The sequence below is a fragment of the Sinocyclocheilus rhinocerous genome, unplaced genomic scaffold, assembly GCF_001515625.1.
Source record: "Sinocyclocheilus rhinocerous isolate Xijiao unplaced genomic scaffold, SAMN03320098_v1.1 scaffold677, whole genome shotgun sequence".
NCBI lineage: Eukaryota > Metazoa > Chordata > Actinopteri > Cypriniformes > Cyprinidae > Sinocyclocheilus > Sinocyclocheilus rhinocerous.
The window spans coordinates 2,006,400-2,032,268 of NW_015633185.1; the positions used below are offsets into that span (position 1 = coordinate 2,006,400).

Genomic DNA, 25,869 nt, shown 5'->3' on the forward strand with positions numbered 1-25,869 from the left:
TAAACCAGCAAAGGACCAGCTTAAACCAGCAAAGGACCAGTTTAAACCAGCAAAGGACCAGCATAAACCAGCAAAGGACCATCTTAAACCAGCATCCCAGCGTCAAAACATACCTAACCAGCATATGCTGGTTTTTTCAACAGGGAGGACAATTTTTAATACAACTCTGACTGGATTTGTCTGAAAGAAGAAAGTCATATACACCTAGGATGCTTTGAGGGTGGGTGAAACAGGCTAATTTTCATTTTTGGGTGAACTAACCCTTTAAGCTATTTGAACAGCAACAGGAAAGTCACAAATCCACAGAATGATTTTGGTATTTATATATTTATATTAACAATTATTTCTTAGATGATTTTGAAAGGCTATACAATACTACATAATATCATAGTCATTAAATATTCACTTGGTTAGCTCTACAGTTAACTTGAATTTGTTCTTGATTATCAGGTGTGATATTAAGGTGCCTGAATGGCAGTTCGCTCATCAGCAATGCATTCCCATCAGCAACGCTATATCATCAGTACTTCAGTAAATCAGCATGCTGTACCTGCTTTCCCTTTTGTTTTACAGCACTGACATCTACTGGTGACTTTAAGTAAGTGTCCTGCATGAGGCTTGATCATTGGATGTCATTTTCAGCAATACAATCTCTATGTATGAGCTCATATTTGAACAGTAAATTAACACAAAAAAATGGCTGTACTCCCCTCCGACTGCTCAAAATGATTGAATGATTGCAAGGTTTTTTTTTTGCTAACAGGTTGCTAGAGATTCACAGTTTACTAAAGAAAAACTCTGTGGTATATAAGTCTTTCTTCACAATGAGCACTAGACACAATATTTGATCATTGTTTGTACAAAACCACTAAAACATCTGTTTCTGTAAGTATGGTAAAGCAGAGAAACTATACTGTTTCAACTAAAACACTGACTCATCCTTTGACTAAACAATAAACGTCATATGTTTCCTCACATACTGCTGCCAGCAAAGGGCCTCCCAGTTATTCATATCTCTTAAAGGGATATTTCACCCAAAAACACTGTTCCAAACCTATATGACTTTCTTTAAAGAATTTAGCCATTGTTTCTCTGCAGTTACGAAGAATGGGCTTGGGGCTTTCGAGCTTCAAAAATTATGCAAAATCATCATGAGAGTATCATAAATGGTGTATGTAGACTTAAATACTGTACATACTGTATTATATGTTTTGGAAAAATATCATAACTTTGAGTGGTGGATTTGTTTGGGGTCGCTAAGATCTTTTTATGCTTTTAAATGAAGTCCCTTATGCTCACCAAGGCTGCAATTATTTGATCAAAAATTGAGTAAAAAACAGTAGTATTGTGAAATATTATTAAACTTAAAATAACTTACCTATTTTAATATATTTTAAAACTTATTCCTGTGATAGCAAAGCTGAATTTGTCTTCATTACCACATAATCCTTCAGAAATAATTCTAATATGCAGATTTGGTGCTCAAGAAACATTTCTTATTATTATCAAATAATATTATTATTGAAAACAGTTGTGCTGCTTAATCTTTTTGTGGAAATTGATAAATTTTTTCAGGATTCTTTGATTATTAAAAAGTTCAAAATAATAACATTCATTTAAAATAGATTTTTTTGAACAATTGACAGAGTTTTCATATTTATGCTGAATTATCCCTTCAAGCTATTTGCTACTGAATATATGGGGAAGAGAAAAAAGAAGTACAGGGATGATATAGTGGAGTTTCCTCTTAAACTGAGTACTTTTTAAATAGTTTTATGTTTAAAAAACATTGTCCTTTTATCTTCTTGTAATACACTTACATTCAGCTTTAACATCCCTTTCCTGAGCTACTTAGTGTCGAGTGTAGTCTAGAGCAGCAAGAGGTGATAAGAGCATAACATTTCTGGTGACCAGCCAAGAGAAATGGACTGCTTCCTCACTCATACAGTCAAGTGTGTGTGTCCAGCACCTCTGAGCATGTAAAGCTTGAGAGCCGACGGGCCTCATTGTTCCAGGCTCCGCAACCTTTCCACAGGGAGTAAGCTGGACATGGGTGGGGGGTGTTCATTTCCGAGGATTGTTGGAGGTCTTTGAAACTATTAAGAAAAGGGAGGGGAATAGATAGAGGTGGGGGACACAGGGAATGGAGGGGAGTGGACTGACAGGAGGGAGGGAGAGGATAATTTTCGAGATGGGGGGCGGGGAGTTTCCATAAAGCACCAGAGAGCAACGGCTTTACAACATCTTGTTCTCTCTTGTGTTTGTAGCAGTTCCTGTGCATTTTGAGGAGCACACAGATATGGTGGTGCTGAGGTTGGTCATGCTACTGCAGGGGCTGCTTCTCGCAGCACGATGTGAGGTCAGAGCCAGAGACCCGGAGCTAGAAGAGGAGGATGAACTGAAGGACATGTCAGAAGGAGGTGGATGGGACCACAGAGTTCCACTGGTTGGGTTTGGAGCACCTCATCATGGTCAAGGACTAAACAGGCAGAGCCCTGATGTCTATGCATCTGTCCACCATCCACTTGTTCATGGACACCATGATCCCACTCCTGGACATCTTTCTCCAGACATGCCCAAGGGAACAGGGGACCCATCAGATCCATCAGGTGCAACTGAGACCAAGGGCTCTTTACCTCGCACTGGGTAAGTGTTGCTGTTCCTCATTCATTCATCTTGCTTCATTTGATTCAAACACATAATCATGTATTGTACAAAAATATAAAGTAATTTCTTGAGGGTTTTAGCTGAAAATGAGGTTGTCCCAGGTAATTTTTCTATTAAACTGGCTCATTACATGCATGTCATAAAAAACGCGCATGGTTTATGTGGTTTTAGAGCTCATTATTTATCCTGGAGAGCCACCCAGGTGGAAGCAGAGCAGCAGCTTGTGAGTTTGGGTGAAGTCGGGTTCTTCTCCATCATTTCCTCAGGTTTCTTATCTTCTTATCAAAGCAAATTTTTGAAACTTTTGGAAAAATATCATAACTTTGAGTGGTGGATTTGTTTGGGGTCGCTAAGATCTTTTTATGCTTTTAAATGAAGTCCCTTATGCTCACCAAGGCTGCAATTATTTGATCAAAAATTGAGTAAAAAACAGTAGTATTGTGAAATATTATTAAACTTAAAATAACTTACCTATTTTAATATATTTTAAAACTTATTCCTGTGATAGCAAAGCTGAATTTGTCTTCATTACCACATAATCCTTCAGAAATAATTCTAATATGCAGATTTGGTGCTCAAGAAACATTTCTTATTATTATCAAATAATATTATTATTGAAAACAGTTGTGCTGCTTAATCTTTTTGTGGAAATTGATAAATTTTTTCAGGATTCTTTGATTATTAAAAAGTTCAAAATAATAACATTCATTTAAAATAGATTTTTTTGAACAATTGACAGAGTTTTCATATTTATGCTGAATTATCCCTTCAAGCTATTTGCTACTGAATATATGGGGAAGAGAAAAAAGAAGTACAGGGATGATATAGTGGAGTTTCCTCTTAAACTGAGTACTTTTTAAATAGTTTTATGTTTAAAAAACATTGTCCTTTTATCTTCTTGTAATACACTTACATTCAGCTTTAACATCCCTTTCCTGAGCTACTTAGTGTCGAGTGTAGTCTAGAGCAGCAAGAGGTGATAAGAGCGTAACATTTCTGGTGACCAGCCAAGAGAAATGGACTGCTTCCTCACTCATACAGTCAAGTGTGTGTGTCCAGCACCTCTGAGCATGTAAAGCTTGAGAGCCGACGGGCCTCATTGTTCCAGGCTCCGCAACCTTTCCACAGGGAGTAAGCTGGACATGGGTGGGGGGTGTTCATTTCCGAGGATTGTTGGAGGTCTTTGAAACTATTAAGAAAAGGGAGGGGAATAGATAGAGGTGGGGGACACAGGGAATGGAGGGGAGTGGACTGACAGGAGGGAGGGAGAGGATAATTTTCGAGATGGGGGGCGGGGAGTTTCCATAAAGCACCAGAGAGCAACGGCTTTACAACATCTTGTTCTCTCTTGTGTTTGTAGCAGTTCCTGTGCATTTTGAGGAGCACACAGATATGGTGGTGCTGAGGTTGGTCATGCTACTGCAGGGGCTGCTTCTCGCAGCACGATGTGAGGTCAGAGCCAGAGACCCAGAGGTAGAAGAGGAGGACGAGCTGAAGGACATGTCTGATGGTCGTGGATGGGACCATAGAGTTCCACTGGTTGGGTTTGGAGCACCTCATCATGGTCAAGGACTAAACAGGCAGAGCCCTGATGTCTATGCATCTGTCCACCATCCACTTGGTCATGGACACCATGATCCCACTCCTGGACATCTTTCTCCAGACATGCCCAAGGGAACAGGGGACCCATCAGATCCATCAGGTGCAACTGAGACCAAGGGCTCTTTACCTCGCACTGGGTAAGTGTTGCTGTTCCTCATTCATTCATCTTGCTTCATTTGATTCAAACACATAATCATGTATTGTACAAAAATATAAAGTAATTTCTTGAGGGTTTTAGCTGAAAATGAGGTTGTCCCAGGTAATTTTTCTATTAAACTGGCTCATTACATGCATGTCATAAAAAACGCGCATGGTTTATGTGGTTTTAGAGCTCATTATTTATCCTGGAGAGCCACCCAGGTGGAAGCAGAGCAGCAGCTTGTGAGTTTGGGTGAAGTCGGGTTCTTCTCCATCATTTCCTCAGGTTTCTTATCTTCTTATCAAAGCAAATTTTTGAAACAACGTCTTTACTGCCACTTTTGATCAGTTTAATACATCCTAGCTGAATAAAAGAATTAATCTCTTTCAAAAAATATGCCACATGAGGCTGAAGCAGATCAGCTTGTGAAGCAATTGCTGTAAAAACAAAGTAAAGTTGGGTTCCTCTCTATCACTTCCTCAAGGTTCTTATCTACTCCATCTCTGTTACAATCAGCATTTGACTGATGTGGAAACTAAACACAGGAAAAGCATTTGACTGATGTGGAAACTAAACACAGGAAAAGCATTTGACTGATGTGGAAACTAAACACAGGAAAAGCATTTGACTGATGTGGAAACTAAACACAGGAAAAGCGTTTCAGCAAACATTGGGAAGTACCTGTTACTAAGAAAATTCGGTACCCTATGACCCTACATCTCCTCAAAGTGCCCATATGTTTTCTCTTAACTCTGGCTAATCCATATAATTCAGCCTAATTACCTGGAGCACATATGAGCGGAATGTTTCCTGCACTTTGAGATCAGACTCAGTTTAATCTTTGTTCAAGAGCTGGGTCACTCTTCACGTCAACCCACATACATACATTACAGCCCAAATTGTTCAGCAGCAGGCACGAGTCTCTGATAACACCCTCCCCTACAGTCCTTGTATTTAATATGTTGTCACTGTGATTAAAGGAAGAACATCTGGTTTGGGTCTGATTAAAATCCCATTATGACCCCATTCAGAATTGAACTGAGAATTGCCTCTCAAACTCCAATTCATGCGGGTACTGAATTGGGATTTAAAGGGGTCATATGATGCTGCTAAAAAGAACATTATTTTGTGTATTTGGTGTAATGAAATGTGTTTATGCGGTTTAAAGTTAAAAAAACACATTATTTTCCACATACTGTACATTATTGTTTCTCCTCTATGCCCCGCCTTTTTGAAACGCGTCGATTTTTACAAAACTAATCGGTCTGAAAAGCGAGGTGTGCTCTGATTAGCCAGCTATCCAGTGCGTTGTGATTAGCCGAATACCTCAAGCGTGAGAATGGTCGTGGATGGGACCATAGAGTTCCACTGGTTGGGTTTGGAGCACCTCATCATGGTCAAGGACTAAACAGGCAGAGCCCTGATGTCTATGCATCTGTCCACCATCCACTTGGTCATGGACACCATGATCCCACTCCTGGACATCTTTCTCCAGACATGCCCAAGGGAACAGGGGACCCATCAGATCCATCAGGTGCAACTGAGACCAAGGGCTCTTTACCTCGCACTGGGTAAGTGTTGCTGTTCCTCATTCATTCATCTTGCTTCATTTGATTCAAACACATAATCATGTATTGTACAAAAATATAAAGTAATTTCTTGAGGGTTTTAGCTGAAAATGAGGTTGTCCCAGGTAATTTTTCTATTAAACTGGCTCATTACATGCATGTCATAAAAAACGCGCATGGTTTGTGTGGTTTTAGAGCTCATTATTTATCCTGGAGAGCCACCCAGGTGGAAGCAGAGCAGCAGCTTGTGAGTTTGGGTGAAGTCGGGTTCTTCTCCATCATTTCCTCAGGTTTCTTATCTTCTTATCAAAGCAAATTTTTGAAACAACGTCTTTACTGCCACTTTTGATCAGTTTAATACATCCTAGCTGAATAAAAGAATTAATCTCTTTCAAAAAATATGCCACATGAGGCTGAAGCAGATCAGCTTGTGAAGCAATTGCTGTAAAAACAAAGTAAAGTTGGGTTCCTCTCTATCACTTCCTCAAGGTTCTTATCTACTCCATCTCTGTTACAATCAGCATTTGACTGATGTGGAAACTAAACACAGGAAAAGCATTTGACTGATGTGGAAACTAAACACAGGAAAAGCATTTGACTGATGTGGAAACTAAACACAGGAAAAGCATTTGACTGATGTGGAAACTAAACACAGGAAAAGCATTTGACTGATGTGGAAACTAAACACAGGAAAAGCGTTTCAGCAAACATTGGGAAGTACCTGTTACTAAGAAAATTCGGTACCCTATGACCCTACATCTCCTCAAAGTGTCAAGAGTGCCCATATGTTTTCTCTTAACTCTGGCTAATCCATATAATTCAGCCTAATTACCTGGAGCACATATGAGCGGAATGTTTCCTGCACTTTGAGATCAGACTCAGTTTAATCTTTGTTCAAGAGCTGGGTCACTCTTCACGTCAACCCACATACATACATTACAGCCCAAATTGTTCAGCAGCAGGCACGAGTCTCTGATAACACCCTCCCCTACAGTCCTTGTATTTAATATGTTGTCACTGATTAAAGGAAGAACATCTGGTTTGGGTCTGATTAAAATCCCATTATGACCCCATTCAGAATTGAACTGAGAATTGCCTCTCAAACTCCAATTCATGCGGGTACTGAATTGGGATTTAATTTTATTTGAGATAGCAAATATTGTACAGTAATTTATTAATTACAGAATTTTATTTTTTTTAAATAAGGAATTAAATGAAAAGAAATTTTTGTAGGTGCAGTTTTTAATTAAATTAATATTTTTTAGTATGAGTTAACATTAAACATTATTATACATAAAAACAGGTATTTACAGATGACTAGTAATAATAAACTGCATTTGCAATTGCAATGCTTCCATTTATTTTGTTATGGCAACTTATCTTTTATATTTTGATGTTTTATCTTTTATCATTAAAACCTAGATTAGGGACACATAAAAGGTTTGTTAAATAACAGGTGGACTTTAAGTGAGGTCTCGGCTTGTGGATGAAAGAAAAGAATCTTTTTTTTTTTTTTTTAGAGATGTGATGTCTTGGCACGCATGGACAGCTCTGAATAGTTCGAAAGAAAGACAGAGCGACAAAGAGAGTTTGATGCCCAGGTGCACAAAATTGGAGGAAGCTAGAGTACTTATGGACAAGGAGGAAAATATCACTGATCATGGTAACAGAGGGAATGTTTTGTACTTTTGTGGAAAGTTAAATGAAAATGGTTGGAAATAATTTAAATAGAAATTTCGCTTCACAAAGTTTCTCAAGCTTCCTGAACAAAAAACAGCTGCAGGAATATCACAAAAAATCAAATGTCAAAACAAATTACATGCTCTCGAGAAACAAAACCTTGTTTTGCCAAAGTCAAATAATCAAGACACACGTCTTTTGACATTGAAATCCCCTGAATTTATCTGAATCTGACCTCCATGCCCGTGTGTTCGGTTTCCAAATCCTCTCACACACTCTTCTTTCTCTGATGTGGTTTTAGTTCATCTGCTTTCATCCTGGGTCCATCTCAGGAAGCAGCTCTAGCTTACGATCTGGCCCTAAAAAAGTTTTGCATACAATTTATTTCTTGGGTCTTAACCAATCTCAACAGAGGACTGTCCGTCAAAAAGCCTTGTTTCCTTTTGTGCTCAAATCAATATAAACTTACCACTTCACTTGCTTATAATGAGCTTTATTTCTTGGACTAGAATCAGTAGAATGACATGGATGCTTTATCTATTGCAGCTGCTGTAAAACAGTGAGAGGCAATGAGAAGCCTGTCTAGAGGATCCAAAGTCAAACTGCCTATTTTGTTTTTCTTTTTGTTTCAAGGGTGCCAGAATTTGGTTCCAGATAGTTCCAGCACAATTTAACCTCTTCTTAGGGTTACAGAAGATAACATAAACCAGAGATGAAGGCAGCGAGAAGGAAGTCTGTTGTGCACCATCCTTTAATCCGTTAATCCCAGTCTGCCCCAGAATAAAGCAAAATCACAGGCTTGTAAACTATAATGATTCACGTGCTTTAAGTAACTTGTCTTGAGATCTTTAATCCCTTTACCTTCAGATCCTATTAATCAATGAGCACATTACAGTCAGCTTAGTTATCAAGACAAATATAATGTCAGAGGAATGACCAAGTGATGCTTGAAATACTCCTTGTTTTAACTCTAACCACAGAGACAAACGCCTTTACATCTGCAATACGATTCCCCTCTGTTTGACATTTTCAGTTGGTGTGCATTTCCAGAAAACTTACTGTGTTGCACAAGAACTGGTGCAACTTGGATGTTTTGCCTTACTGTGACACTTTGTATACTGAAAATGTGAGTTGTTTTTTGTCACACAGTTTATTCTATTTGGAGACCAGCACTAAAGCTCTTTATGTAAGACTAACTGTGGCATGTATGGTCAGCTCAGACCTTGCGTAAAGCTCTCTAGGATAAGTCAGGCTGGAAGTTTCATAGACTAATGATCTAAAATGCATTAGGTATTATTAATCGTCCATAAATAGTGCTGTTACTTGCTTCTCTTCATGTTACTATTACAAGGACCAGTAGTGTTGGAAGAAGTATGTTTGTGTTGTGTTTTGGCTTATAACTGAAGTGCAACTTTGCTTGACTGATTCACTTAGCTATGTTGGATGTGTCATGGCCTGTGGGTTTAGATACGGTACACAAATCAAAAACTCAACGTGGCGTATTCCCAGTCATTTAGTCATCATAATTTTTTCGAAAAGTACCGGTCCTGTTGACCTGATCTGCCCTACATTCATGTTTGATTAATGGAGAGACAAATACAGAGTTTCTCATTCTCAAGCTCATACCGAACACATTAACCATTGACCAAAGACTGAACAATCACACCCAAAACAATTCACAACTCGGAAATGGAGGGGATTGGGCAGGGAGGTTTTGACCTGTCTTGCTTGTGGACTATAAATCATACATCAAGAGGATTGAGCAAGTTAAAACAACCAATTACACACATAGCCTTGTCTGTCCAGCCTTTAACTTCAACAAACCTCTGAGGTTACCAGTTTACTCACAATCAGTTATAAAGACTTGTGTCAAAGATCAGCTCGAATGATGTAAAATAACTGCAGCTCATCATCATCAGCTCTGCTGTGACCTAAGGAAAAGGACCTCACAGCTGGACTCAATGAAATCTCAGTGTGTTTTGTCTTTCTGGTCAGCCACCCTCAATCAGTGTATGTAACCAACCTCTCTAAACTTGTGTGGTACAGACCTCCTTTGACCTTTGTGTGAAGCAATGACCCTTCCATTTTGTTTATCTTCTAATGGAGCTCCTAATTTGTATGCAACAGGTTGGCGCAGGAACAGGGTTTTTGGGCTTACCCAGGTCAGAGGGGGGCTCTGTTTTTTTACAGCATTGTAAGTCAAGATCAGATCAGGGATGCCATGCTCTCAGCACTATTATCAATGCGTCATGGTTGTTGGCACCTAGACACCTATTCTTTGGTTCCTGGTTTGAAAGGAAGCAACTGTGTGCCAAAACAAGGTGGATATGGGTTGATACAAATGCAAATGTTTGCAATGTAATTACAAACAAAGCATTTTTTATTTCCGGTAACTAAAAAATACAAAGTTAGGTTTTTCACATTTCAGTTAACCTTTTTAAAACCCAGTTAATAAAACCGATAGCTCAGACTCGTTCTGAATGGATCCCAGTACCTTTGAAAGAAAAGTATAGGTTTTCAAGGGTTAATCAACATAAATATTAATTTATCAATGGGTATTATTTGGATGCAATTATTCATAACCACCCATTTTAAAGAAATATATATTTTTTAAATAATGTTTTAGTTAAAATATATGGGTAATTCTTACTTTGTTCTTCACTAATCTTATAGCTTTGATTAGATACATTACATCCGGTCTGAGGGTTACATAGGGTCTAACTGCAAAAGTTCAAATATTTCAACACATTCAAAGCTCAAATGGATCTGAAAATTCTGCATACACATATGATTGGAACTGTTTCAACATTTCAAGCTTGTAATGACCCTGATAAGAGGTTAACTACAAATGTTTACAGTGTGTGACGAAGTAACGTCAATAAGGCTTGCCTTATTAAATCTTCATGTGCTTTGTATAGTCACAGAACTTTTATATGCAGAGGGAAACTCTCAAAAATAACCCTGGGTAAACTATTTAAGTTGTGAAAAGCTTTCTTGATGTATAGCAGTGCAGGAATCCCAGCATGTTTACTCTTAATGTTGCTGTAAATGGCGTTTAATCCAAGAACTTTGAAGAAAACATCCGGCCATTGATTCATCAAACTAATTAGAGATGACCATGGATGCATTCCAAGAAACACATTAAAGGGCTTAATGTATCATTTGTAGGTTGATATTTGCCTGTAGACAATGAAATATCTTTAGGCTTGACCCTGAGAACTAGGAGAAAATGTTCAGCTAAACACAAGCACACAAAAATAACTGTATTATTGCTAAGTGTATTAGTACAATGAACTTCTGGCCTTGACCAAACTGAATACTTCCTGTGTTTCCTAACTACAGAGTATACGTACTAAGTTGTGTGGCTGACGTTCACTCTCCCTTCCAGGAATTGGTGTGCGTTTGTTCACAAGCATGCTGTTACTGTGGCAGTATCCTGTGGAACTGAGAAGTACACCATCAAGTCCCAGAGTCCCTGTCCTAACGGCACTCCAGACTGCCAGCTAGTCATGTAAGCAATACATCATATCTTAACGGTGAAATGTAGATTCTGTGCCACTAGAGGCACCAAACAGAATGACTGTTTTCAAACACTTCTCTCACCTGCTATAGTGCAACAGGTGGGACGTTGAAGTAAAAATTCCTTTCATTTTCATAACAGAGAGATTTATTTTGTAAGATAACTTATTAACTTTCAAAAACAGACCCCTATGAACTATGAGGTTGTTAATCTGCTTTTGTCGATACCATCGATTACCCATGATTCTGCCAAGAAATCACCACCAATCAGAGAATTGTGCGAAATAAATTGCGCCAAATGAACATCTTTAAATCAATAGTTTTATATTTATACATTTTTATTTCACTTATGGCAACATTTGAACTGTTGTCATCTGGTCGGCGCCATAGAGCATTGAGCACCAAAACAGCCAGAAAAGAAAAGTTTCTTTCCTCTGGCCATCTACCTCATGAACAGTTAATTGCCCCCACTGTCCAATAAAAGCATGTGCAATACCCACCACTATCTACATTTATATTTATTTAAAGGGGTCATATGATGTTGCTAAAAAGAACATGAGCTTCCGAGTTGGGGGCGTGTCAGTGAGAAAACGTGTCGGATGCAATGGACACATTCAAAGACTAGATATGCAGCATCTGTGTTGATGGTATATTTGTTGAAATTAATAAAATCATACATTTTTTGTAATGTAAAATAAAACTATATGTTACATATACAAAATATTATATTATTGGATAATTACCAAAGAACATATAATGATTCCGTTTACATCACCTTCATAAATTGAATAAAAACAGAAAAAATCAAAAACACAATGACGCACATTCTTTATTCATAACTGTTCTGGAACAGTGTTGTAAATACAACTTAAAGGGGGCATATGATGCGATTTCAATTTTTCCTTTCTCTTTGGAGTCCACGGCATGGCGGCGGCGGTGGCGGTGGCAGCAACAATAAAGTTACGCCTTCTTTCTTTGCGTGAACATTTGGGCGGTGTTATGAAAATCTTCCCAGATAGTGACGTAGGTATGTGGGGGCGTGTTAGAACGAGCCGTTTTAGGTAGGCGTGGCTGACTCTTAACTTTTATAAAGAATATCTCTTTGGGTTTGAGACTTTAGTCTTTGCAACTTTACAGATCTTCTTTATGCACCAAGAGCTTGTAACACTCCAAAGAGAAAGGAAAACTTGAAATCGCATCATATGACACCTTTAACATATCATACCTCTTATTCATATTCACTTGCATAATTTGTATATAGCATATCTGTACATTCATATTTTGTATATATATATATATATATATTTCTTTTTACTCACTTATTTTATTTTGTTATCTGTGTTTTGCCACTGTCATCTTGTCTGTGCACTGAAAGCTTCTGTCACCAAGACAGATTCCTTGTGTGTGTAAGCATACTTGGCAATGAAGCTCTTGATTCTGATTCTATGCTTCATAGGATTGTAGTTCTCTCATTAAAGCTGTCAAGTACTCTGTATTTTTGTCCACTTTTCAAACGTTTTTTTTTTGCTTCAAATGAAAGCTTGTAATGTTGTGGAAAATGTTGGGGAAAATACTTGTGGAACCAAGGCTGCTGAAAAAGTGGACAGACACTGTTACATTCTATTGATTGAACAAATCCTGCTCCCAAACTCATGTTACTGGTTGAGCCACTGATTGGTCGGGATACCCAACATGCAAGTGACTAACTTGTTGCCTCTGCATATTAAGTTAGAATAGAAGAGTTATTTTAACATAAAAACATGTATTACTTCTCTAACTTAATCTGCAAAATTCAAATCCCTTAATTTGTATGCAGGTACAAGCTGTCCACTCGGCCAGTGTACAGGCAGAAGGAGAAAATCTACACTGCACTACTGTGGCGATGCTGCCCTGGGCATGCTGGGGAAAACTGTGAGGAGACAGGTACTGATGAGCTTTGACACAACAGTGCTTAAGGTGATGCTGGAACCAAGAACAAGAAGTGCTTGCAATATTATGCCTGACTTGCTTCATTAGTCAGTGATAAACTTTGATAACTGTGGTAAAAGTTTGATTCTACACTGGTAATGCCATTTCCAAAAGTTTTGACATGGTGTTACTCCTCTCTTGTATACATGTAACAACATTAGAGATTTGAATACACTGCTTGGACAAAAGTATATAAACATCCCCCTCTTTCATCTACTGTAAATTGGACCAGATTGTGTAAAAGGTGCTTTTAAATGGTGAGGTGCCATATGTTCTTGAAAACATAAGAACGGCTAAACCGGTCAACATTACTTTCTCTCTGTTTTCGCTGTGCTCTATGTCAGTCACAGACGGCCACATCTCTGAATCTGAAGACCCCACCATGGCAGGCACAGCACATCCGGGGAGACATGAAGCAACAGACAGACGTATGTGGTGTAAAAACTCTTTCATCTTTAAATTAGTTAATGATCTACATTTTTACAATCTGTAATTGAATAATCTCTAATAAAAACATGGTTAATACAGTACAGCATTCTAGCCATGCATGACTATATACCTGTGACACTGGCCTGACTGCTGAAACAAACTGAGGAAGTGTGTTTGTGCAAATATTAGCTGGCTATGGGAATGTTATTGCCCCACAAGGGAGGACGGAAAAGGGTGTATGAGCATTCTGAAGGCAAGGGGCAAGCCCACACAGGGTGTTAACATGTATGCTTCAGTCCGAGCATGGACAAAACAAAAACAGAAATCCACAGCTCTAAAAATAATCCTTCGAGCTAGATGTTGGGACAAAAACAAAGGCTTTGGATGCAAACTTGGAAATTCCCATGCTGCTGATTAATCTGATACTAAGCACTCCTACTAATGACCTTCCTGAGATTCAAACACACAGGTTAAAGTGCACAGGTCACATTTGTGCTGTGAGTAACAAAATAAGAAGAGCTGCATGATGGCAAAGGCATCATCAGTCAGTACAACCAAAATGTCACCTAACATTTGGTACTATTTTTTTTCTTCTATTTTCTTAGGATATAACAAACTAACTCAGGAGAACAGAGAGCAGAAGGATTACCAAATGTTTGGCGGTCCACTCTATGAAACTCAACAACCTGATGTAGAGAATCAAACTGCAGCAGAGCCCATCGATGACTATGAGCACAGCCCTCATTCTGTCCGTGACCGACATGACAATCAACACTTTGAGAGGAGAGGTATGTTAAATTTTATAACACGCCAAATTGGTAAACTCATCAGTCCGCTTTTACAGTCTTGTGTTTATACTTGCGCTCTTGCAACTCAAACATCTAACTCGAACTTTCCAACCTGTAGATTTAAATAAACTGAACATTTTTCAGAAGATTGTGACGCTGAAGTACTGCGACAATGGTGTCCTTGGTTTATAGCCTTCAGTTTTTTTTTTATTCTGGCAATTGCATTAGGCTTCAGAATTGGTTAAAGTTATGTTTATTTGTGAAGATTACTGTGATAAAACGTGTAAGAATCATAAACCTTTGTTGGTCACAGAGCTTATTTTCTGCAATAACCCAAAAGCCAATTAAAAAATGCCATTGGCTTTTTGAGGAAACCAGGGTGATGAAAACTTCCAGGTTACTCTCTCTCTCTCTATATATATATATAAACATTCAGCAGGTCTCTCTTCCCACTCTCTTGTACATACAAACACTACTGAAAACACTTCCTTTGGTTGTAATATGCATTGTCAGAGATATTATGGGGATATTATTCTGTCTGTCTCGTCCAGAGCCGGTCTCTCTTACATCCTTCTGTCCAAAGGATGCCGGATTAACAGAACAGTAAATAATGCTGCAGACTGGGGGAAAACCTCAATTCCTTTGCTATGACAACTCCTCACTGTCTCTTCTCATTACTAGTTCCTGCACAGGATATCCTCTCTTTCCCTGGGAAAAAAAGTCCCTCCATACATTGTATGGTTGTGAGTGTGATGTAATGGTCTACGGAAATGACAGAGGTTCAGATATAGATTGAATCTAGGCACACACGACACTGAGAAAACTTTGAACAGCTGGAGCTGTATTGATGTAAGGGCACATTTGTGACATAAATAACACTCAGCCTCTTTTCAAAGTTTATTCTCTCACAGAGGATTACAAATAGAAGACAAAAGAAATAAAAAAATTTGAAGTCTGAATAGAGAATTTTCTTCTTGTTACCATTGTTCTGGGTAGGCAGAGCTTTTGTGTCTGTATGAAATGTGGTTCAACGAGTAAAAACAATGTTGTCAGGTTAATAAAACACAACTCAGTCATATATATTAAACTTTACAACACAGGAAAAAAAAAAACAGCTGGAGCATAAATTCAGAAGTTTTTCCAGACAGTGTTTTGACAGCATGTGAATAAAAAGAATAAAAACAGCACATGGCCTCTATATTCAGGTTCCCAGCAGGGAACTTGTACATGTACACATCGCTTCTTGCTCGTAACTCGTAACTAAAACTTGTGCACAAAAATGTAACAAAACACATTTCTTACAATGCAGGGGATGTGAAAGGCCTTGGGCTGTTGATGGGTCAGTTAAAAGGTTCAAAGGTCAGTTGAATGGCCCATGCTGAGCTGGAAATAGAGATATAACTCTTTCCAACATGATATCGATGTTTCCTCATGCGCAGCACAGAGTCAAAGAGGACAAACAGTACCACAGGGAAAATTATTATCCAAGAATGGCAATAGAATCAAATTTCTATTTTTGGCAATGTGGTTATTATCCTCCAAAACATTATTGTTGCTGGGATTCCCCTCTTTGTAAGTTGCTTAGAATTTTCATAGAAACTGATGTCCAATGAGAACACATCTATTTTAAGATTCTTTCTAAACAAGGCCAATTCAAAGTTCACGTGTCTTTTATTTCCAGATCCTCATGCTGTAAATGAAGGTGTTCCTCACCCTGAAATACCTTACCTTCACCATGGGCTCCTACCAATCTTGAAAGAGGCTGTGATGTCTCAGCTGCAGCCTGTGTTGGAGAATTTCAATCTAACCCTGGAACGGCTTTTTCAGGAGGTGCAGGGTTTGCAGCGGGACATGGACCAACTCCGACATGAGCAGGGGCAGGGGAGGGTCGCTGAGCCTCTAGAGGTTGGTGGTGAGGAGCACAATCCACAGGAGGCTGTTGAGGCAGAGTTGAGGGAGAGTTTCCAGAAGCTGGAGGAGGTGAAAGCTCAGTTTCGCAACCACCGCAATGAGGTAGAAGCAAGGCTCCACGCACAGCAAATCATGCTGCACTACAACCTGACGAATTTCAAGACAGACATGGATGTCAAAATTAAGCGTAACCAAAAGATGTTACAGGTCAGAATTTTGACTCAACCTCTACCAGCCTCAAGTAACTTTTATTCGTGCAGAACTATTGTACTAAATGTGTGTATCTTGCTCTAGGTGAATCTCCACTCTCTGAACACATCAATGTCTGAAGTGCGGCAGGAGCAAGAGAGGCTGGACAAGGAACTTCAGAAGATTTGGCATGAAAAGAAGACCGATCCTGCACAGAGTCAGTCTTATGAGAGCACAGCTGTTTGGGAGGCCATCACACGTCTGGACAACAAAGTCATCAACAACACAGTGAGACTTAGTGGCTTGATTGAAGGCCAAGAACAAGTGACTGAAAACATTAAGGACCTCCAGAATGGCTGGAGAGATCTGGACAAGAAAATAGTCCAGACTGGCCGCAACAGCCAGGTTCAGTTTATGGAGACCGGTTTAGAGGTGGAGGCAGCCAAGGTAGCAGTTCTTGACCGCATTAATGAGCTAAGCAGCAACATCAGTGTTCTCCAGAGCACCATGCAGGAGATGGAGACTGATGTTGACCATCTCTATGCAGAGTTCTACAAGAATATAAGTTCGGCAAGTGGGGATTGTGACTGTATCGCTCTTGGAGCATCTGTGACCCAACTGGAACAAACTGTAGCCAACGTGATGAAGATAGCGAATGAAAATAAGTTGACCCGTAAGAGTGCGTCACAGGAGATGTTGGACAATCAGGACAATGGTGCTTGGATTCCATCCGTGGAAGATCTGAAACTAGGGCTACTAAATGTGCAAAAGTCCCTTGCCTTTGAACAGGAAAAGAGCAGAATGTTACAGCACAATGTGACCCAGCTCCAGGCCTCTCTGCTGGGCAGCCTGCAGGACATCGAAACACTCCAGGAGCAGGACAGGGTCAAGGTCGAGAAGATCCAGCAACTACATAGCATTTTCAACACCTTGCTTCAGGACGCCATTCGTCACTCGGAGATACTGGAGATTTTGCTGGAGGAAGAGGTGTTGGAGTTTATATTGTTGTCTCATGAGGACAAAAGACGTTTCTCTATTCCAGAATTGAGGGAAAGCATCAGAGAAATGCAAGAGCAGATCAATGGACACAGTCGCAGCTTGGCCTCAATGCTGAACTCTGCTACCCCTCAGGTGGCGGCAGCAGATGAGCCCTCAGTGCTTTCAGACTGGGTCTCGGTGGGCACCAAAAGGAGACGTGGGGATGAAAGGTTTGACTTGTCCAAGGAACTGCCAGAGTACTCTGATGATGACTTCTGGACTTTAGAGAAAATGGTGAAAGAACTTGGAGCTCACATTAAACAGCTTGAGGAGCATCACTGTCCTTCTTGCTGCAACTGCACTAAAACTTCTGCCTCTGGTGGTGTGGAGGTGAAACTGCAGTCTGAGGTGGAGGTTTTGCGTAAGGACCTGGAGACCCACCTTGGAGTTTTTAACAGCATTTTCAGTAATACAGAGGGACTTACTGGCTCTGAGGTGTCTGTGGATTTGAATAAATTGTTAGCATTGATGAAGAGAAAGGAAGCAAAACAACAAAACAGGAAACAAAAGAAGAGAGCAGATAACAGAGCTGTTCAGACAGGAGAACGAGTGAATTACCGCAGCAGGAGGGATGCATCACTGGAGTCCGCAGGTAAGGAGATATTAAGGAGAATTAAACATATAGTACCTTGCAAAACGATTCACCACACTTAATAATATATATCTTTTTCTTGAATTACACTGTGAATTCATCCAGTTTCTCCCGCTGCAAATGCCAGTTACAGGGCTTTCTCTATTAAAAAACTGGCACATCAAAATTATTTTAATATTCTATTGAATTAATTCCCACAACTTTGTTTTAGTTAAAACGTGGCTATGATTTAAATTAAAATGAGGGGGAAAATTAGTACAACATGGCCATAATTTAACTAAAATGGGGGAATTAATTAAAACATGGCCACAAATTAATAGGTTGTGGGAACAAATTCTTCAACCCCACGTCATGTGCAGGCAGTGACGGCGCTACACCGGGGCTAGGGGGGGCTATAGCCCCGTCAGAATTTTGAATAGCCCCGGTTTAGCCCCATTTCTTTATGAAGTAACTCTGACGTCATCAATATCATTTATTTTCTTAGCACCCCCACATATTGGTCTAGCCCCCCCTTAGCACCGGTAGAGAAAAAATTCTGGCGCCGTGCCTGTGTGCAGGGGTCCATGTATGTTAGTATTTTTAAACAAGAATTTAACATTGTGTAATTTTCAATCCCTGAATAAGCTGTTTACACAGCTAAAAACTTTCCTAATGAGGAAAGCCTGAGACCCTTGCCATAAATAACTAAATATAAAAATTTTTAGACAGAAATAATGCAGATAATGTTATGTTATTGAACATGTTACATTAAGCATGTAAAATGTTCTTCACTTTGAACCTAGAGTAAATGTTAGTTGATTTTTACATGACAAAAGCACGCCCTGTAAAAGTCAGTTGTAATTGCATCATATCCCTTTTTTCTTTCCTCTAAGCATTCATATTTTAATATCTTATCATTATCATTTGATTTCAAACAGTGCTTCGTCAGCTCCCAGATAGTCCAATTATGTTCCTGGCCAGCACTACCGAAGGGACTAATGGATCTGGCACAATACTTTTTGAAAGCGTGACCCTAAATCATGGACAGTTATACTCGCCAAAAACAGGCATATTTCGGGCTCCTACTTCTGGTGCTTACCTCTTTGTGGTGACACTTGACTTTGGACCAGGCCCATCTCTGGCTCAATTAAAGAGAGGTGGAGAGGTAGCTGCCTCCTTGCGGCAGAGCCCGAGGAAGTTGGGTGCACCTGCAACACGTGTCTGCATCCTGCAGCTGGAGCAAGGAGAGGAACTCCGTCTAGAGCTGGTGCAGGGAACTATAGAGTGCAACAACCCACAAGATAACACCTTTGCGGGACTACTAATGCTGCAGACCACCTGAGAACATGCAATTTTTTTTCTTTTTACAATGCTCACCACTTAAATTTCTCTTTCAGGATCTGAGAGACTAAAATAACAGCTTATGTTGTTAGTAACTGTGACAGGTTATTGAGACACTGAGCACTGTTTTCAAGGAGAATGGTTTAGATCAGTGTTTCCCAACCTTTTTTTAGTCGCGGCACCCTTTGGAAATTTTAAACAAACTTGTGGCACCCTACAAAATTAATTTTGTCACAATATTTGAATTTCTAACTTCGATATGATAATTTGAAAAGTATAGATATTCGGTACAACAGGGAAGAACTGCAGAATATAATGTCATACAGATATTTTTAATATTATTAAAAAAAGATGTCCATCAATGGTGGCAATCAGTAGGCTAATTTCTAATGAAAAGACCAATTTATATGACAGATTTTAATGTAGGCTTTTATACATATGTAAACATTATTTAAAGGCAGGGTATGTGATTTTTCAAAAACACTTTAGAAAACTGATTCGGGCCGAAAATTATTGGCGACATCAGAAATGGATATTATATAATAGATGCTTTTTTTTGGGAACATTTTAGCAATTTAAAAAGGATTTTTTTTACACGGCACCCCGGTTGGGAAACACTGGTTTAGATGATGTGTCCCTACCTGGTGGACTATCAAAAGTCTTACATTTGGCTTCAATGTGACAACTACATGATATTCCTTACATTTCAAGATATTGTACTTTTCCCGTTAATACCAAACAGAAACAACACTCACCAAAAAACAAAGAAACAAAACAAACAACAAAAAAAGAGTTGTATACTAAAATTATATTTTTAAAAGATTACATGGACAAATATTGTAGAGTATGAGGCCTACTCATAACCCTTTCAAAATGGGGTTGGAAAAAAAAAATACTTTTTTTTCAAATTAGACAGGTTGTTTAATATATTACATAGAGATGGGCTGGGTGATACTATGGGAGAGCACATCGAAATATCTACAGGCATATATACAGTATGGTAAAACACATGTCCTATCAACAGATGTCATAACTCAGATTAGAGTGAAGAGGTGCATTCTCAGTTTTTGGATGAAGAACAGAGGCCATAGGGGATGGATGCAAAATTTAGTATTTGGGAAAATGCAGACAAAATTATTGAAACGATAAAGATGAGATTCTTCAACAGGTAAATGCTCCTCAGAAACATTGGAATAGCCACAAGATGATTCCCCTTTCTTTACTGCATTCAAAAGCTAATTTAATGGTCCGATTGAAAATCCCTTTTAGCCACAGAAAACATTTGATATAGATGATCAATTTCACAGATTCAATTTTCAGATTTCTTGTATAGTAAGAGCAACAAATGTATACAAATATATTTTCATATACACCAAATCTAGTGTTTCTTTAGCATTTTGCAGGCGTTACCCACTCTGAGGTGAGATAATGCTTCCTTTAATATAGCGATTATTTATTTTGCGAATATTTTAAATACTTTCGTAAGCATGTGTGTAACCTTGGCATATTGTTTTAATCAAGATGCCCTTTTGGCATTTCAGGGCATACTGTTCTGGAAGTATTGTGACAAAGCACCTTAGTCTGGCACTGATATTATCAAAGCATTGTATATTCACTGTTCCTGTCTTTAAGGGTCCAGATACTGGTGTAAAGAACTATTGTGAATCGTTTTCTTTCTTCTTTACAAATTACATTGGTCTTTTCAATGGCACTGAGAATAATAAACAAGTATTCTAGAATACAACAATGCACTTTCTAAAGAATAACAGAATTAAATGTGCATGGGAGTTCTGTAAACAAGTTATGCAACAATAATGTGTGTTTTGGATCGTACCGGTTACCAAGACCGTATTTTGGCAGCCCTTACTGAAATCTTAAGCACTGATGACTAACAGATGTTACTTGCAGTCGTACCCTTCACCTTCAGCTACCTCACAAACACAGTTCAAACACATGATTCATAATATTGGCAAGGACATATGATCAGAATATCACCAAATCCTCCAAAGTCACATTCATAGTAATCTGTTCTAAAAAACGACCCAGCATCCCAGAGTTTGGCATCTTTGAAGGGGTGTTCACACGGACTGCAGTTAAAGACAAATCATAGATCCACTCGACTGTAAAGGCCTGTCAGTATGAAGAGTTTTCTTTCCTAATTAAAATGAGATGTATCGACAGCTGGTTCACTTTATGAAAATACACGTTCAAAGGCTGCACTGGGAATGTTTTCTATTTTGAGGATGTTAAAAATAACATGCTTTAAAAGCGCAAACAATATATGGTTTAGGCAACAATCATTTTGACACGTGTGAAAAATCAAACTGCATCTACTGAAAAAGCAGCATGCATCTCTTTACCTCTAACCTTCTGTGGGGGACGAGAGAAGAACTACTGTAGAGTTAAATTATGATTTTTAAATGCCACACATCAGGTGGGCAGATAGTCTACAAGAGCTCTTAACTGAACGAGGTTATATTGATGGCATATTATTTTGCTCTGTTGTCAGTTCATCTATTACTATAATATATTACACATCATACATTAAATCACAGTACGCTTTACACAGAATCCATGAGAAGTCAACAGCATTTCAACCATATGGCAGGAAGTTGATCCCAGAATCTAAAGAAACATTTGCAGAATAACTTGTGTATTTTAAGGCAGTGGGGTTTACGTCAATCTTTCCCACTCTACTGTTTCAGTCTGTTGCAGTAATCCTCTAATCCAAGTTTGCAATGATACAGCTTTCACAGAAAGCAGCAAAAGGCACCACTGTCTGATCCAGCAGAGAAAGAGAAAGCTTGCTATATTTCATAGTTATCACGACTCTCCTCCTCCTCTGTGAAGGGGACAATGATGTCAAAGATGAAATAAAAGCCACTCCGCTGATCAGATTTTAATGTCTTGAGATTCCACCATTTTTGCTAAAGTCTTCTTGACTCGTAGGATAGTCAGGCGTGATGCAGGATTGTGGGCCCAGCATTCTGACATCAGCTTTAACATGGCCCTCAAACACTGGGGAGACAAACTCTTTTCAAATCAGGAAATACATTTCTCTTCTGTACATATTTATAACTCGAGCTTCTATGCAAAGCTACAAATACTAACTAAATCTGTAAACAATCTGCAAATATAATCTGTAAATATACTGCCATCTGCTGGATGACTCACCTCATCACTGTTCCATCTGTTGGATAGAGTGGGCCGCAGTCCTTTGACACACACAACCTCCAGCATATCCTCATAAGACGGATCTGATGGCACCATCTCATAATATGGTACCTGATAGTCCTCAACGATACCTTGGAAACAATCAGTGGATGAATTCATTCATTACTAATAGTTTAAATTCTGTAAGCATCCACAACAGGAAGTTTTCATTTGAGATCATTTTAGATCAAAATACTTAAAAGTTGCAATGTAACGGGAAGTAGTAACAGATATTTTCTTCTGTATTGTGACAGAAATTTGAGGGAAAATTATCAAAAAGAAAAAAATGTAGGGCGGGATTTGGTTCTATCCATCAGTTGTTGATTGGACGGAGGCAGTTCTGAATGCAAGCTTGCAGTTGATTATAAGAAAGGGGCGGGGCTTATGCAGACAAAATGATTGGTCTGAATGGTCAAAAAAAAAAAAGTATGAAATGAAGTACACCATTAAGATGTATTTTAGAACCTTTATAGGGTGAATTTCCATTTCATGCTGATTGTAAAGTGATGGCTTGGGTAAGAAAAATCTCTTAACAGATGTATAAAGCAAAACAAAAGAAAGATTCGCCAGTGAATTAGTTTTACGAATACCTCCAGTGACACAGCGTCTGGCCATTTCCCATATAACCAGCCCATAGCTATAGATGTCCGCCATGATGTAGGCCTGAAAGTGGTTCTTATTCAGAGTCTCATCCAGGACCTCTGGAGCCATATAGCGCCGGGTGCCCATACGTGTGCTCAGTGGGATGTCCACTTCATTTGTGTCACTGAGACAAACAAAAAAATGTTACTTCCTCAAAATGACTGAACAAACCATTTAAAAAAAACAAGCTTATACAATGAATGTGATGAAGCACCTGTTGAATTTCACAGCAAGCCCGAGGTCAGCGATGCAACAGGTGCCATTCTTCTTTATGAGGATATTCTTGCTCTTCAGGTCTCTGTGAGCAATGGCTGGTTTTCCCTGCGTGCCGTAGATCTCCGTGTGCAGGTGACACAAGCCACAGGCTGCAGAGTAGGCCAGTGTGAGAAGGGTCTGTGTGTCCAGAGTGGTGAACTTCAAATAGTCATACAGAGAGCCGTTCTCATGGTAGTCTGCGATCAGGTACAGCTGCGTAGAGGCTCCAGTGCCATTTATGTCTGCAGCAATGAAGCCTTCGGACAGATCGAAGAGTTGCGTTACATGGGAAAACATGGAACTGATATACAATTACAAACACTCCACAAGAACCAGAGCATCTTGAATGACATGAAGTGTACCTAGTATGTTCTCGTGCCTCATGAGCACGGTTTGGTAGATCTCCGTCTCTCTGAACCAGCTGGCCTCCTCTCGAGTGAAGAACACTTTCACTGCTACCTTCTCCCCCCTCCACCGGCCGAGCCACACCTCTCCATACCTGCCTTTTCCAATAAGACGCACTGTCTGGATCTGCTTCGCAATGGTGCGCTGCACCTGTAAAAAGTGAATAGGAACACAGTGAAAAAATGAGCTCAAGCAGTCCTACAAAGATCCTACAGTCTGCATTGCTGATTTCTCACCAGCAGGGGGAGCCCAGAGCCACTGCCTGAGGTTTGAGACTGGTTGATGAGATCTTTCAGAGATTCTCCGGCTGGGATAAAGGCCTTGTCCTGCTCCAGGTCTCTGTGGTAGCGCTGCCTCACTGTCTGCCACTTATACCTGAGGACACAGTCAAAAACAAAATCTTTTTTTACAGCTATACATGACATCTGAGAGCTCTTTCCTGACTTTTTCAAAGTCTTTTTTCTGATTTTTTCAAACAACAAGACACTTTTTGACAGACAGCCATAGACAGTATAAAACATGGACGCAGTGTCCGTGACGTCACCCGTAGGTTTCTGAAGAGCATGTTTGAAGCCCAAAGTGGGTGGCGCCGGCCGTTGCCATCTTGGCAGCGCGTCACTCCCGGATAATCAAAAATGGGCAAAGAGGCGGGACGTGGGTGGAGCTGAGGTAACTGGTTGCTGAAACCATGCCCGCCTAGCTCGACGGTAGTGACAGCAGCGGAATTATTTATGCAGAACTTTAAAGGGGTCATATGACGTTGCTAAAAAGAACATTATTTTGTGTATTTGGTGTAATGAAATGTGTTCATGTGGTTTAAAGTAAAAAAAACACATTATTTTCCACATACTGTACATTATTGTTTCTCCTCTATGCCCCGCCTTTTTGAAACGCGTCGATTTTTACAAAGCTCATCAGTCGGAAAAGCGAGGTGTGCTCTGATTGGCCAGCTAGCCAGTGCGTTGTGATTGGCCGAATACCTCAAGCGTGAGACAGACATGTTACGCCCCTCACCACACTGTTGATGCCGTGTCCGGCCGGCTGGACTCCGCTTCGTCCACGGTGAAAGTTGATGTATTCCCTATGGGATTGACTCCCTTTTGGAGCCAGTCTCTAGCCGCCAGTCAATGAATTGCAGTTTAAGTCACTTCCGTGTTGGTTTTAAGAGAGAGACTGGAAGGTTGCTGCTTGCAGACAGCTCAGTAAACAGACACTAAAAGGTTAATTTGTTCTAAAGGCAAACTTTTCCATAGTTGTGTATCCAAGACAAGGTATTGGTAGTCTTGCCCCTACTTGCAATAACAGAAGTGTTTCTCTTTTGACAACAGACCATGATGTGGGTGGGCATGTGTTTTCAAAGGTGCTATGCAAAAATACATCAAACATTACAATTCACTGATGTGGAAAAAATGGGCACGTCACAAACGGCTATATGTAAGTATATGTATATGTATATGTAAGAGCTTCAGTGTTTTGCCGCTTCAGTGCGGTGACAATCTCACCTGTAATAACAGATGACAGTGACACAGATGAGGGTGCAGAAGCACACAGTCACTGAAATGAGGAAGGCCAGCCAATGAGGGTCTGGTGGTTCTATAAAGAGATCAAGAGAAAACACATGTCCATCATTACGGCATTAAGTTAACCAGGGCTCAATTAACAGGCCTGGTCAGATTTTTACTTTCGCAAATTTAATATATTTCAAAATAACATGGAATAATTTTAAAAGCTGAATTTTGAGCAGCCATTACTCCAGTCATTAGTGTCAAGTGATCCTCCAGAAATCATTATTGATTTGGTGCTCAAGAAACATTTATTATCATCAATGTTAATACTAATAATTATCAAAACAGCTGTACTGCTTAATATTTTTGTGGAAACCATGATATTTTTTTCAGGATTCTAAGATGAACAAAGTTCAAAAGAACCAGTATTTTTTTTTTT

General features: G+C 39.4%; 2 protein-coding genes across 6 annotated transcripts in view; one reads left to right on the forward strand and one right to left on the reverse strand.

Moving 5' to 3' along the window:
- Positions 1 to 19,614, forward strand: part of LOC107743562 (multimerin-2-like) — a 32,400-nt gene extending 12,786 nt beyond the window's left edge. The window contains exons 1-9 of one of the 4 annotated variants that reach the window (XM_016556839.1): positions 3,962 to 4,191; positions 5,765 to 5,979; positions 11,045 to 11,167; positions 12,992 to 13,098; positions 13,488 to 13,571; positions 14,178 to 14,360; positions 16,042 to 16,478; positions 16,566 to 18,090; positions 19,008 to 19,614. In XM_016556839.1, coding sequence (XP_016412325.1) covers positions 4,060 to 4,191; positions 5,765 to 5,979; positions 11,045 to 11,167; positions 12,992 to 13,098; positions 13,488 to 13,571; positions 14,178 to 14,360; positions 16,042 to 16,478; positions 16,566 to 18,090; positions 19,008 to 19,411 — 3,210 coding nt within the window. In that variant the 5' untranslated portion in view covers positions 3,962 to 4,059 and the 3' untranslated portion in view covers positions 19,412 to 19,614. Of the gene's footprint in view, positions 1 to 2,201; positions 2,647 to 3,961; positions 4,407 to 5,764; positions 5,980 to 11,044; positions 11,168 to 12,991; positions 13,099 to 13,487; positions 13,572 to 14,177; positions 14,361 to 16,041; positions 16,479 to 16,565; positions 18,091 to 19,007 lie in introns of those variants that run through there. The other 3 variants (XM_016556840.1, XM_016556838.1, XM_016556841.1) reach the window with 3 other exon arrangements.
- Positions 19,615 to 20,589: 975 nt separating this feature from the next.
- The window catches only part of LOC107743563 (bone morphogenetic protein receptor type-1A-like), a 29,019-nt gene continuing 23,739 nt past the window's right edge, over positions 20,590 to 25,869 (reverse strand). For both annotated transcript variants that reach the window (XM_016556843.1, XM_016556842.1), the window contains exons 7-13: positions 25,428 to 25,518; positions 24,162 to 24,300; positions 23,883 to 24,075; positions 23,480 to 23,777; positions 23,214 to 23,389; positions 22,585 to 22,715; positions 20,590 to 22,428 (exon numbers count right to left, since the gene is read on the reverse strand). In XM_016556843.1, the coding sequence (XP_016412329.1) occupies positions 22,303 to 22,428; positions 22,585 to 22,715; positions 23,214 to 23,389; positions 23,480 to 23,777; positions 23,883 to 24,075; positions 24,162 to 24,300; positions 25,428 to 25,518 (1,154 nt within the window). In that variant the 3' untranslated portion in view covers positions 20,590 to 22,302. The remainder of the gene's footprint in view (positions 22,429 to 22,584; positions 22,716 to 23,213; positions 23,390 to 23,479; positions 23,778 to 23,882; positions 24,076 to 24,161; positions 24,301 to 25,427; positions 25,519 to 25,869) is intronic.